General features: G+C 51.7%; 1 protein-coding gene across 1 annotated transcript in view; it reads left to right on the top strand.

Moving 5' to 3' along the window:
• SMARCC1 (SWI/SNF related BAF chromatin remodeling complex subunit C1) overlaps positions 1-12087 on the top strand; it is a 29557-nt gene extending 17470 nt beyond the window's left edge. The window contains 12 exon segments of the mRNA XM_083186587.1: positions 9-162; positions 251-364; positions 475-534; positions 617-875; positions 1013-1174; positions 4377-4438; positions 6227-6344; positions 6452-6597; positions 7384-7518; positions 8592-8853; positions 10777-10947; positions 11028-12087. Coding sequence (XP_083042713.1) covers positions 9-162; positions 251-364; positions 475-534; positions 617-875; positions 1013-1174; positions 4377-4438; positions 6227-6344; positions 6452-6597; positions 7384-7518; positions 8592-8853; positions 10777-10947; positions 11028-11140 — 1756 coding nt within the window. The 3' untranslated portion in view covers positions 11141-12087.
• Positions 12088-12364: the final 277 nt, after the last annotated feature.

Raw genomic sequence — 12364 nt, 5'->3', positions numbered from 1 at the left:
CGCTCTAGAGTTCACGCCTTCCTGGAGCAGTGGGGACTCGTCAATTATCAGGTGGATGCAGACTCGCGACCGATGGCAATGGGTCCGCCCCCGACACCTCACTTTAACGTGCTTGCAGACACCCCATCCGGCTTGGTTCCCCTCCATATGAGGACTCCACAGGTACGTTGTATGCGGTGACGCTTCCCCCTGAGGCGATCTCTGTAGGGTTGAGGATACAGACTCTGCAGTATGTTTGTCTTGCCCTCAGGTGCCCTCTGCTCAGCAGATGCTGAATTTCCCAGAGAAGAACAAAGATAAACCAAACGATGTCCAGAATTTTGGCCTGCGAACAGATATTTACTCCAAGAAGACTTTAGCCAAGGTATGGAGATCACAGCGGGGTTCATAGGATACGTCGTCGGGTCCATATATGTTGTTGTGAACAGGAGCCATACTGGGAAATATTAATGTACTCTCTTGTTCCCAACACAGAGCAAAGCCGCCAGCGCTGGAAGGGAGTGGACGGAACAGGAAACGCTGCTTCTCCTGGAGGTAAGGTTAGGCCTAGAACGCATTCTGTACCACTCAGTCTGGTCTCTGAAGCAGTCACGACAATGACCTCTTACATCGGCAGGCTCTGGAAATGTACAAAGATGACTGGAACAAAGTATCTGAGCACGTGGGCAGCCGCACTCAGGATGAATGTATCCTGCACTTCCTCCGACTGCCCATCGAGGACCCATACCTGGAGAACTCGGATTCTTCCCTCGGGCCCCTGGCCTATCAGCCTGTCCCGTTCAGCCAGTCTGGCAATCCAGTCATGAGTACGGTCGCCTTCCTGGCCTCGGTGGTTGATCCCAGAGTCGCTGCTGCAGCTGCTAAAGCCGCTCTAGGTAACTAGTGGTCCGCATACACTTCTAGATTGTGTTCTCGCTGGGAAAGGAGTAATGGAGTTCTATTGTAATAAGGAAATGATGGGTCCTTGCCGGGGTATCTAGTCCTGCTCCTCATACTCGCCCATTTATTGCAGAGGAGTTCTCGCGTGTGCGTGAGGAAGTCCCCCTTGAGCTGGTAGAGGCACACATCAAGAAGGTGCAGGAGGCCGCCAAGGCAATGGGCAAAGTGGATCCCTCCTATGGCTTGGAGAGCAGCTGCATAGCAGGGACCGCCCCCGAGGAGCCGGAGAAGTCTGGTGAGTGTGTAGCCAGTGACACCATAAAAAATGTAAAACATGTAGACTTTTTGGTGTTGACGGATTTGATTGCCGTCCTAGTCACTGTCAATCCTATGACCCATATCAGACTTCGCTTAGGGGGGTGGGGTGGGGTATCTCCTAGTGGCTGGTTTGTGGGCTCTCTGACTACCCAAATAATAGGCACCAAGTTGTGTGGGTCCTACGGCCACAGATACGTTTCCTGCACTTTGCCTCAGACCCCCATGTCTGCTTTGTTGTAGACCATGTAGGCATTTAATCCGGCTTTGTAGTGAGCGGAGCCGCTGCGAGGGCTTTGCAGGACTGTACTTGAATGTCCGATGCTTTAGGTGACATGTTACCTGCCTGGGCTGATGCCATGTGGCCTGGGGGATGCTCTGGCTGACCTCCGACATACTATAAGAAATGACCTCCGCACAGATGTCTCTTATTTCTCATGATTCCGCTTATAACAGGGAATGTAGTCAGGACAGACGTCTGCCCTGTTTTCCAGGCAACCTGTGGAACTATAGTAGGAATTAATGCAGCAGGTTTGAAAATGTGACAGTTAGTAATGACTACAGCTGTGCACCAGCTAGGTGACCTGGGGAATGTGACCGTTAGTAATGACTACAGCTGTGCACCAGCTAGGTGACCTGGGGAATGTGACAGTTAGTAATGACTACAGCTGTGCACCAGCTAGGTGACCTGGTGAATGTGACAGCTAGTAATGACTACAGCTGTGCACCAGCTAGGTGATCTGGGGAATGTGACAGCTAGTAATGACTACAGCTGTGCACCAGCTAGGTGACCTGGGGAATGTGACAGTTAGTAATGACTACAGCTGTGCACCAGCTAGGTGATCTGGGGAATGTGACAGCTAGTAATGACTACACCTGTGCACCAGCTAGGTGATGTGGAAAATGTGGACCGTTGGTAGATCTCGAGGACCGGTTTGGCCATCCCCGTCCTAGGGTAACAGTGGTCAGGGAACTATTCTGTGCTCGTCCCCTGTAGATGTCGCCTCATGGCCCCTCGTACGTCCCCTGTAGATGTCACCTCGTGGCCCCTCGTACCTCCTCCCCTCGTACGTCCCCTGTAGATGTCGCCTCGTGGCCCCTCGTACGTCCCCTGTAGGTGTCGCCTCGTGGCCCCTCGTACGTCCCCTGTAGATGTTGCCTCGTACGTCCCCTGTAGATGTCGCCTCGTGGCCCCTCGTACCTCCCCTGTAGATTTCGCCTCGTGGCCCCTCGTACCTCCCCTGTAGATGTCGCCTCGTGGCCCCTCGTACCTCCCCTGTAGATGTCGCCTCGTGGCCCCTCGTACCTCCCCTGTAGATGTCGCCTCGTGGCCCCTCGTACCTCCCCTGTAGATGTCGCCTCGTGGCCCCTCGTACCTCCCCTGTAGAGGTCGCCTCGTGGCCCCTCGTACCTCCCCTGTAGAGGTCGCCTCGTGGCCCCTCGTACCTCCCCTGTAGAGGTCGCCTCGTGGCCCCTCGTACCTCCCCTGTAGAGGTCGCCTCGTGGCCCCTCGTACCTCCCCTGTAGAGGTCGCCTCGTGGCCCCTCGTACCTCCCCTGTAGAGGTCGCCTCGTGGCCCCTCGTACCTCCCCTGTAGAGGTCGCCTCGTGGCCCCTCGTACCTCCCCTGTAGAGGTCGCCTCGTGGCCCCTCGTACCTCCCCTGTAGAGGTCGCCTCGTGGCCCCTCGTACCTCCCCTGTAGACGTCGCCTCGTGGCCCCTCGTACCTCCCCTGTAGACGTCGCCTCGTGGCCCCTCGTACCTCCCCTGTAGATGTCGCCTCGTGGCCCCTCGTACCTCCCCTGTAGATGTCGCCTCGTGGCCCCTCGTACCTCCCCTGTAGATGTCGCCTCGTGGCCCCTCGTACCTCCCCTGTAGATGTCGCCTCGTGGCCCCTCGTACCTCCCCTGTAGATGTCGCCTCGTGACCCCTCGTACCTCCCCTGTAGATGTCGCCTCGTGGCCCCTCGTACCTCCCCTGTAGATGTCGCCTCGTGGCCCCTCGTACGTCCCCTGTAGATTTCGCCTCGTGGCCCCTCGTACGTCCCCTGTAGATGTCGCCTCGTGGCCCCTCGTACCTCCCCTGTAGATGTCGCCTCGTGGCCCCCTCGTACCTCCCTGTAGATGCCTCACGCTCACTGTAATGCTCAGAATGGAATCTCCTGTTCTGACGATACGGCGATGGAATCTCTCCTCTGGTACAGACAGAATATGTTCCATAGTGTTCAGCTGGATCTGCAGCTCCAAATGTCCTCAGTACCATTACCATCCATTGCTCATCTGGGGGTTTTAAAGTAATGTCTGTCCACGTCCATAGAGTCTGTTAGTCTAATAGCGCCACCTTGTGCTTACACTGGTAATTCCCTTTAGAATGTAAGCTCTCACGAGCAGGGCCCTCTCTCCTTATGTGCCTTTCTTAGAATATATAAACCTCTGCCACCCTGATGATTGCTTCAGTGTCCTGTCCCCTGGTGCACCTATCCATATTAACCATGTACTTGTCCTAAACTGTCTTGTACTGTAATTTGTTGTGTGTTTTTGATTATAACTATGCTCTGTAAAGCGCTGCGGAATCTGTGTGCGCTATATAAGAAACTATTAATAAATAAATAAATAATAAGGATGTAACTTTCCTGAGCGGAGGGTTACTGTGGTGTCCTCGCTTCATCTGGCAATCACAGATTTTTGAGCCACTGCTGACATGGAACATTAGGGATTCCCTCTAACAGTCAGTAACCACCTGTTACTGACCCCACCCACTGCGCAGTGGGCGGGGATCTCACTGCCACCACCAGTTTCCTAGATGGGCACTTGGAACCGCTTGCTTCCTCCAAGACTCGTACATTGTGCCCGGTACGGCCTAGCGCTGGGTACACGTGGACACGCTGCTGCAACGCTTCCTCGGGATTGTGGATTTCCTATTGGCTCTTCTCCATGGACCCAGTGTCTGCAGTTTAGCTCGCAGGGCGGTGGAGCTTGGAGACACGGGCCTCAATTCAGAGCAGTATTTCGTGCTGTCGTCTCCCAGCAGCTCTGCCAGGTTTCCTGGTCGCTGCACATGTGTGGGGCACGGTCAGTTGTCGGTCAGTGTGTATGTACTTGTGGGTGTATTTCATAGAACCACATGACGACAATGCTCCCGGTAACCTGTGTTATAGAGTAACTTTATCTCTTCTTATTGCAGCTGAACCTGCGGAAGAGAGCAAGATGGAAACCGAGACTCCTGAACCTCCTCCAGCAGAGAAAGTGAGTGTCCCTGCTCTTATCGCTGTCGCTGGTACAGGCACTGGGGCTGCTGATAGGTGCGCACTGTGCCGGCGGCAGCACTAATACACAGGGGAGGTCATACGAGGAGACGGGGCAGGAAGGGGAATATAATGGCTAGAAATAGTTATATAAGCCAAGAGCAGAGTGTGGACATTGCCAGCATGTGAGGGTGACGTGTGCCCAGGTGGGCGAAGCTGGTCCTATGTGGGATGGACCTGATAGGGTCTGCACCCGCCAGGAGCAACTCTGGTCCCTAGAACAAATGACGGATGCTTTGTGGCGCGGCAATCTGCCGTCACTCATCCTCGCACTGCCTGGGGCGTGTTTCTTCTTTTGTGGCAATGTAACGGCTGCGTAAACCACTGCGCTGATAATTCCTTTCCTAGTAGACTACACCCCATCCCCCCCCCCCCATATGCTCATCTTCCTCATGTCCACTGCTGGAGTCTTGGCTCCCTGCGTCCAGTTCCTCTGCTCCTCCTTCACCTTCTAACCATTGTATGATCCCTTTCTTACTATTGTTGCTGCCACAACTCCCAAATGCCTGTAATTCCTCCCGCTACGCTCCCTGTACTTCCACGTCCCATCTGACTCCCCACCAGCATTTTCTAAGTGCTTCCTAAACACTTGCTTGTTCTAAGCCTGACCGTCTCCCACTGATCCCACTCACTGCCCATATTCTCACTGTGATGCCCCTCCCCTCAGCTGGACCCCACCCCCCACTACATTGTAAGCCCTCACAGGCAGGGCCCTCTAACCTCACATTGTCCACCTGTGTGCCTTAGTGTTACATAGGAATGTCCTGCATTATTGCTCCCGCAGTGTCCTTTGCTTGTTCTGCCTGTTGGTTCTTTGGGTCTTATTCTAGTTCACTCTTTGTGACAAAATCCTTCTTAGACAAAACCATGTGCACTGCAGGTGGGGCAGATGTAACTTGTGCAGAGAGAGTTAGATTTGGGTGAGTTATTTTGTTTCTTTGCAGGGTAAATACTGGCTGCTTTATTTGTACACTGCAATATAGATCTCACTTTGAAGTAAAACCCCCCCACCCAGATCTAACTCACTCTGCACAAGTTACATCTGCCTCACCTGCAGTGCACATGGTTTTGTCCATCTAAAGATGCCCATACACTAGTAAAGGAGCCCATACATGGTCCGTTGTGGACCGGCTCCGTTCTGTACTATGCGATGCATCACATAGTACGGTACAAGAAGTATGTGCTGCACATACACTAGGTAAACATCGTACTGTATCGGATCGCAGTGGATGCACAAGGGAAGCGATCCGATCCGATGTGTGCTGTTTAAGCACAGAACGGATCCAATGAACGGACCGTGTATGGGGGGCTACAGATTTATCTGCAGATCTGTCTGGTTGGAACAAAAACATGGTTATGGATGAGTGAAAGTTTGTCAGTTTTCCAGCATTTCCAAGCAAATGGTCAACTGTCATTTTCTCTCATCCATAACCAGGTTTTTGTTCCAACCATCCAGATCTGCAGATAAATCTGCGTGTGTATGGCCACCTTAAGAAGGATTTTGTCAGTGAACTAGAATAAGACCCTTTGTTACTGCTCTACACCTGGTACTTGTACCACTCAACTGTATGTGCGGGGCTTACGTTTCACCCCTGTCTATGTCCCTACCCTTCCCCGCAGCCTCAGTGGAAGGGGTTAATCATGGGAACAAAAATACTCTTTCTATGTACATGAATCTCTGCACCGTGTTTAGCCGATTGTCCGGTTTATTATTATCATCATTATTCAGCCGGCAGAAATTAAAAGCGAGAAGGAATCTGACGCAGAGACCTGTGAGAAGCCGGAGGCATCGGCGGAGAAGAAATCTGAGGAGGAAGAGACTGAGCCGATGCAGGAGGAGAAAACCGGTACGTGCCGTAAACCGTCCATGCTGTATATCATGTGATTGGCGGACGCTCTCGCTGCGCTGATCCCTACGCCTTGTTAACGTTCTCCGCTGTGCGGTTTGTTTCAGAAGAAGAATCTGAAGATGTGAAAGAAAATGCAGAAGCCACAAAAGAAATCGACCCAGTGAAAAAGAAAATGGAGAACGATATCTCCGAAGGCAACGTGGCTATGGCCGCCGCAGCAGCCCTCGCCTCGGCCGCCACCAAAGCCAAGGTGAGCACCTGTTTCTGTAGATATTACTTACTCCCGCATTGTGCTGTCTGAGCCATGACATCTGCTGGTAACTGTCCCATGACAGAACTCCGCGCACTTCCACTACCGGCACTGGTCACTACGGGGAGGTATCTGCCAGCGCCCAATCAGTGGCGCTTCTGCTACCATTATTTAAGCCGGATCATGTGACTTATGTGAGCCTATTGCCTGGGATCACTGCGGCATTGTCCACCTGACCGATCAGTAATGACGGCTAAAGGCCATATATTGGTCCGACTTGTCTGGTGCATAGGTCGGACCAGTTATTCCTTGAAATTCACTTTGAGTCATTAATCCCACTTGGCAATAGAGGCCTTGTACATGAGCGATTTATCGCAAATACAATGACTCCCGGGGAGTTCAAGGGAAATTTTATGCGATACGCCGTGGGCGCGATGTGCCACTGATCTGATTCCGATGTGCTGCACATAAGATCTCTAGGATCCGATGCGCACAGGAACACACATTGGATCCGATCTTATGTCCAACGCTTCTGATTTGGTCCGATTTCACCCGATATATCGGTCCGATCCGTCAGTCTGGTGTAATCAGACCTGTGTATGGGCACCTTAATACGGTTATGTGATATTAAGCAGGTTCCAGTAGTCATTTGGGAGCTAAAACCGTGAAATGTACAGAAGTAATCTCTCCTGTGGTCCAAGTTATCTTTTATTGTCCCCGCATCCGCGTTGGAGCCCAGAATCGTACTGTCCACTGTTTGATCCCCTATATTTCTCCAACTTTCAGCATCTGGCCGCTGTGGAAGAGCGGAAAATAAAGTCACTGGTGGCGCTTCTGGTGGAAACGCAAATGAAGAAACTGGAGATTAAACTGCGTCACTTTGAGGAGCTGGAAACCATCATGGACAGAGAAAAGGAAGCGGTGAGTGCACGGCTTTATGCCAGTCTCCGGCCTCTTCTAGGGCCTGCTGGTTCTTGTAGTTACACAATGCCCTGCTAAGGTCAGCAGAATGTCTGTGAGGTGTACTCTGTACACGTCTCCGTTCTGTCGGCATTGTATAATGGACATTAGCTCTTGGGATGTGTCTGCTGTTCTGTCTGTCATCTGTCTGATTAGGTCTGACAGCTCAGCCACTGACGCGTTTTGCTGGCTGCCCCAGAGCATGTCTGTGCTCTGTTCTTGGGCCCGGCCTGTCCTCTCTGCAGTATATAACACTCATGAGCTCTCAGAAAGTGTCTGCTGCTCTCTGTCATCTGTCTGATCCGTTCTGACAGTTCAGTTACTGACGCGTTTTGCTGGCTGCCCCAGAGCATGTCTGTGCTCTGTTTTTGGGCCCGGCCTGTCCTCTCTGCAGTATATAACACTCATGAGCTCTCAGAAAGTGTCTGCTGCTCTGTCAGTCATCTGTCTGATCCGTTCTGACAGCTCAGCCACTGACGCGTTTTGCTGGCTGCCCCAGAGCATGTCTGTGCTCTGTTTTTGGGCCCGGCCTGTCCTCTCTGCAGTATATAACACTCATGAGCTCTCAGAAAGTGTCTGCTGCTCTGTCAGTCATCTGTCTGATCCGTTCTGACAGTTCAGTTACTGACGCGTTTTACTCTCTGGCCCAGAGCTTTGTTTGTTGTAGATGTCTGTAATGATTAACAAGGCCGCACAGTCCCTCTGAGAATTCACACAGCTGGTCACGTTGAAGGACCATCCTTACCCTGAGCTTCTTCCTAAGGCCAACATTGTTCCATTGTTCTAGTGTTTGCCATAAAGCACCAGCACTATCCATGGGTGGACACGGCATGTGTATAATAGTGTTGTTAGTCCTCCCTAGCTAGAAGTTGCTGTTGTCTCCGTACCGCTAGGGACCCCCCTTCCCTGACTGGTGTCCTTCATTGTAGATGGGGTGGAATCACTTTCTCAGTCTTGCTGTAGTTTTCAGTGGACACCACTAGAGGGTGTTATGCCTGCACTGCGGAGCCTGTAACATCTACCATCTCTTACAGCTGGAACAGCAGCGGCAGCAGCTACTTACCGAGCGCCAGAACTTCCACATGGAGCAGCTGAAGTACGCAGAGCTCCGGGCGCGTCAGCAGATGGAACAGCAACACGGACAAAATGCTCAGCAGCACCCTGCGGGCAGTACGGGGCCCGGCATGGGCCACATAGCCGCTCCTGCCCTCTCCGGCATTATAGGTCATCAGCAACCACAGCCACCTCCATACGCGGTACATCACCAGATGCCTCCTTCCCACCCACCACAGCAAGGTATGTACTCGGGGCACATGCTTGGGGTAAGGAGACCCAGCTGCACCTTCCCCCTGTGGGGTTCTCTGCATGTATTAGGTCATTCCTACCACTAGAGGGCAGACACGAGCTGTGATAATTCACCCCATTGACATACAGTATAGTGCAGAGTAAATCTCCCATCATTCACATTTTAGTTAATGCTTGATGTTAAGCTTACGGGACGTTTCCATACGTGAGATTAGGCCTACGTTCCTATAGGGGTGCACACCGAAATCCTGCACAATGACCTCCTCTCACGCTGACCAGTCCTGGCTTCCCATTCGCCATGTTACACCACTCGTTTCTATGCGTCCTCAGCGGTAATTGTCTGCCCGGCCATGTTTATTAAGCAGTAAGGTCTGTTGGAAACATCAACATAGACAAAATGTTGACACATGAGTGAGTTCCTGTTCATATTTTACTATCTATGCGGACTCTGGTAAGGAGTGCGGAGAGTATCGGAGCGAGGCGTGCGGAGAGTAGCGGAGCGAGGCGTGCGGAGAGTAGCGGAGCGAGGCGTGCGGAGAGTAGCGGAGCGAGGCGTGCGGAGAGTAGCGGAGCGAGGCGTGCGGAGAGTAGCGGAGCGAGGCGTGCGGAGAGTAGCGGAGCGAGGCGTGCGGAGAGTAGCGGAGCGAGGCGTGCGGAGAGTAGCGGAGCGAGGCGTGCGGAGAGTAGCGGTTAGGAAATCTACACATTTACTGTCAACATTTTGTGACTTAATCTAGCGCTCCTGGAAACGTCCTATAATTATATATAACCTTTACTATGGATCCAGCAAGATGGATGTCTCCTGTAAGTGTCCAACCTGCAAGGAATTGACAGTGTGTTTGTAAAGCTGGCCATACACCTACAGATTTATCTTCATATCTGGCTGGTTGGAACAAAAACCTGGTAATATCTGAATGACAGTTTTGGCAGTTTTCCAGCATTTCCAAGCAAATGGTCAACTGTCACCTGCGCTCATCCATTACCAGGTTTTTGTTCCAACCAGCCAGATCTGACCATAAATCTGTAGGTGTATGGCCAGCTTAAGGTTCCAATAATATGCGTGTTCTATGGGCGGTACAGCGGGTAACATTGCTTCCTCAGTGATAGGGTAATGGTCTTCATTCCGATCAGGGCCCAATCTGTGGCATTTGTACAATCTCCTCTGAGCATACTGGTAGGTTCGCTGCGGAACGTGGCGCTGAGTAAATTCGGTGGCTGACGCTGGGCATACAGTAGGCAGCACTGTGGTACAATGTAATGCCAGGGTGCTGAATGAGAGCGTGGTTACCACAAATGGGGCCGGTCAGTAGTAAGGACCTCCGTGTCTTCCCTGTATGCTCTGCTGTGTAGACCAGATACCTGCAGACTAGAAGGGTCCGGAGGGTTTCATTGTGCTGTAATCTGGCAATTACTAAGTAACTATTGTGGTGAGTCCTTGTCCTTGTACAGTAATACAGGGCGTCACTGATGGATACATAAACATGCTCCGTGACCTCTCTGGCCGCACACTGTATATAGCTGTATACAGTGTATCTGTACATAACATTGTGTGTAGTGTTCTATAAGGGGCACAAACAGATACACCCGGTGCTCAGTGACCTCTCCTGCAGCACACTGTATATAGCTGTATACAGTGTATCTGTACATAACATTGTGTGTAGTGTTCTATAAGGGGCACTGACAGATACACCCGCTGCCGCACAGCCTTGTCTGATGGATACTCTGTATAATCCTATTTATATTGTAGCCAATACCATCCTGATGTACAGATAACCTCACTGTGCCCCCTGTAATTGGCTGGGAGGTGACACTGGGGCTGGTGGTCTTGGCACTGGGTATGGGGGGTTGTGGGGTTAGAAGGGTCTCCGGTGGGGGAATGAATGAAACGCGTTAACCACCTCCTCATTTCTGCAGGCCAGATACCAGGAGCCACCTCCATTATGTCCGGACCCCCTATGCCCGGCCGGATGATGCCCAATATGCATCCAGCAGGACCCCCTCACTCCACTCCCCCGTCGGGAATCCCACCCATACCAGGCGGCGGCATGGTGGGTCCGCGCCCGCCGATGGCTCCTAATGGCATGTGTAAGAGCTTTATTCAGTACTCAGTCTCACTCTACACAGAAACCGCAAGCTCATTAACATGTTTCCACTTCTGTTTACAGACCCAGCTCCAGCCGCACAGCAGCAGCCGCCTCCTCCCAGCGATGGACCAACTCCACCTCCCATTGTGCCTCCAGCAGCAGCGGCAGCAGCTCCACAAGGGGCGGGGCAATAACTGCGCTAATCAACGGCCGCGGTCACCCTTTAGTTTTCTTCTCATTTCTGGAGTGACGTTTTTATACAGATTAATTGGTGTAAAATTCCATGACTTGACCAATGAAATTAGTACATTCACTCGTGTTCTAAAGTATTTATTGGGCGACGCGCCGGTTACTGCGTCGATCCATATGTACTTATCAAACCCACCCCGAATCTTTTATTTTTGTCCCTTTCCTCTCTGTGCGGAACTTTCTAACATCACAAAATGCCATTGGGGTTTTTTTTTTTTTTACCGTATTTGTTGCATTTTGCATGTTTCGTGTTCATTCTTGTTTTTCCTTTTTTATTTGTAATAAAACTTTATGCGTAAACAGGTTGTGAGCCGCTTCTACTGGGTGTGGGTGTCTTAGGGCACTAGTCTGATCTGCCCACTAGAGGGCAGCCTCTTGAGTGCTCCCATGACAAATAATTGGGCATTGCGGAGTACGAGCAATTGGGATTAGGGTTCTGTGCTAGTCTGATCTACCTCTGCCGGGCAGCTAATGTGGGGTTTTTGGGGAAGTGGGAGGACAGGCGGAAATGAGAATATAGTGGGGTGTAAATACTATTAATGACAGTTATCTGTGTTCTGTAAGGCAGCTTAGGGACCATTATCTGCAGCGCCATCTATCTTCCCTGCATCCTTCTTCCTCTCTGTCTCTAGGTGGCGTTACTGTGCAGGGCGACAGGTTTGTTAGGCATTGGTATTTTTGCAGCTCTGGTATTGGCCGGTTGGGGGTAGGGTTGGCGACTGATCTCTGCACCCTCTTATTCTGTATAATTTCCCAGAGGTAATGAATTTTAAGCTCGCCGTGTGACATTAAGGACCTGTCGGCCGCTGTTGCTGCCCCGGATCTGTGTGTGACACTCCTGGTTTCAGCCATCCAGACTTATAAATAAAATGCGGTTTCTTTTGTAGAAATATCCTGAGCTGTGATTGTTTTCATTTCCACGCGAATCCTGATGTGACCGTCCAGCCGCGCCTCCGCCGTATGAAGCATTATAGATGGGCTGTTGTCCAGCACTGACCCGTTAGTATGGCATATGGGAGGGGAAGCAATCAGAATGTGTCGCTGGCTGGAGTGGACATCCGTGGTAGCATACTATGTTATGGGTGGCCGTTGATGCTGTCACATCAGTACTTTGACTGATGTGGGCCAATCACAGCCCGGGCATGGAGCCATGTCCAGTGTCCTGGCAT

This window comes from Crinia signifera, chromosome 5 (genome assembly GCF_055691185.1).
Source record: "Crinia signifera chromosome 5, ASM5569118v1, whole genome shotgun sequence".
Taxonomy (NCBI): Eukaryota; Metazoa; Chordata; class Amphibia; order Anura; family Myobatrachidae; genus Crinia; species Crinia signifera.
Note: the sequence above shows the minus strand (reverse complement) of the source record. Positions and strands in the feature narration are given on the sequence as shown.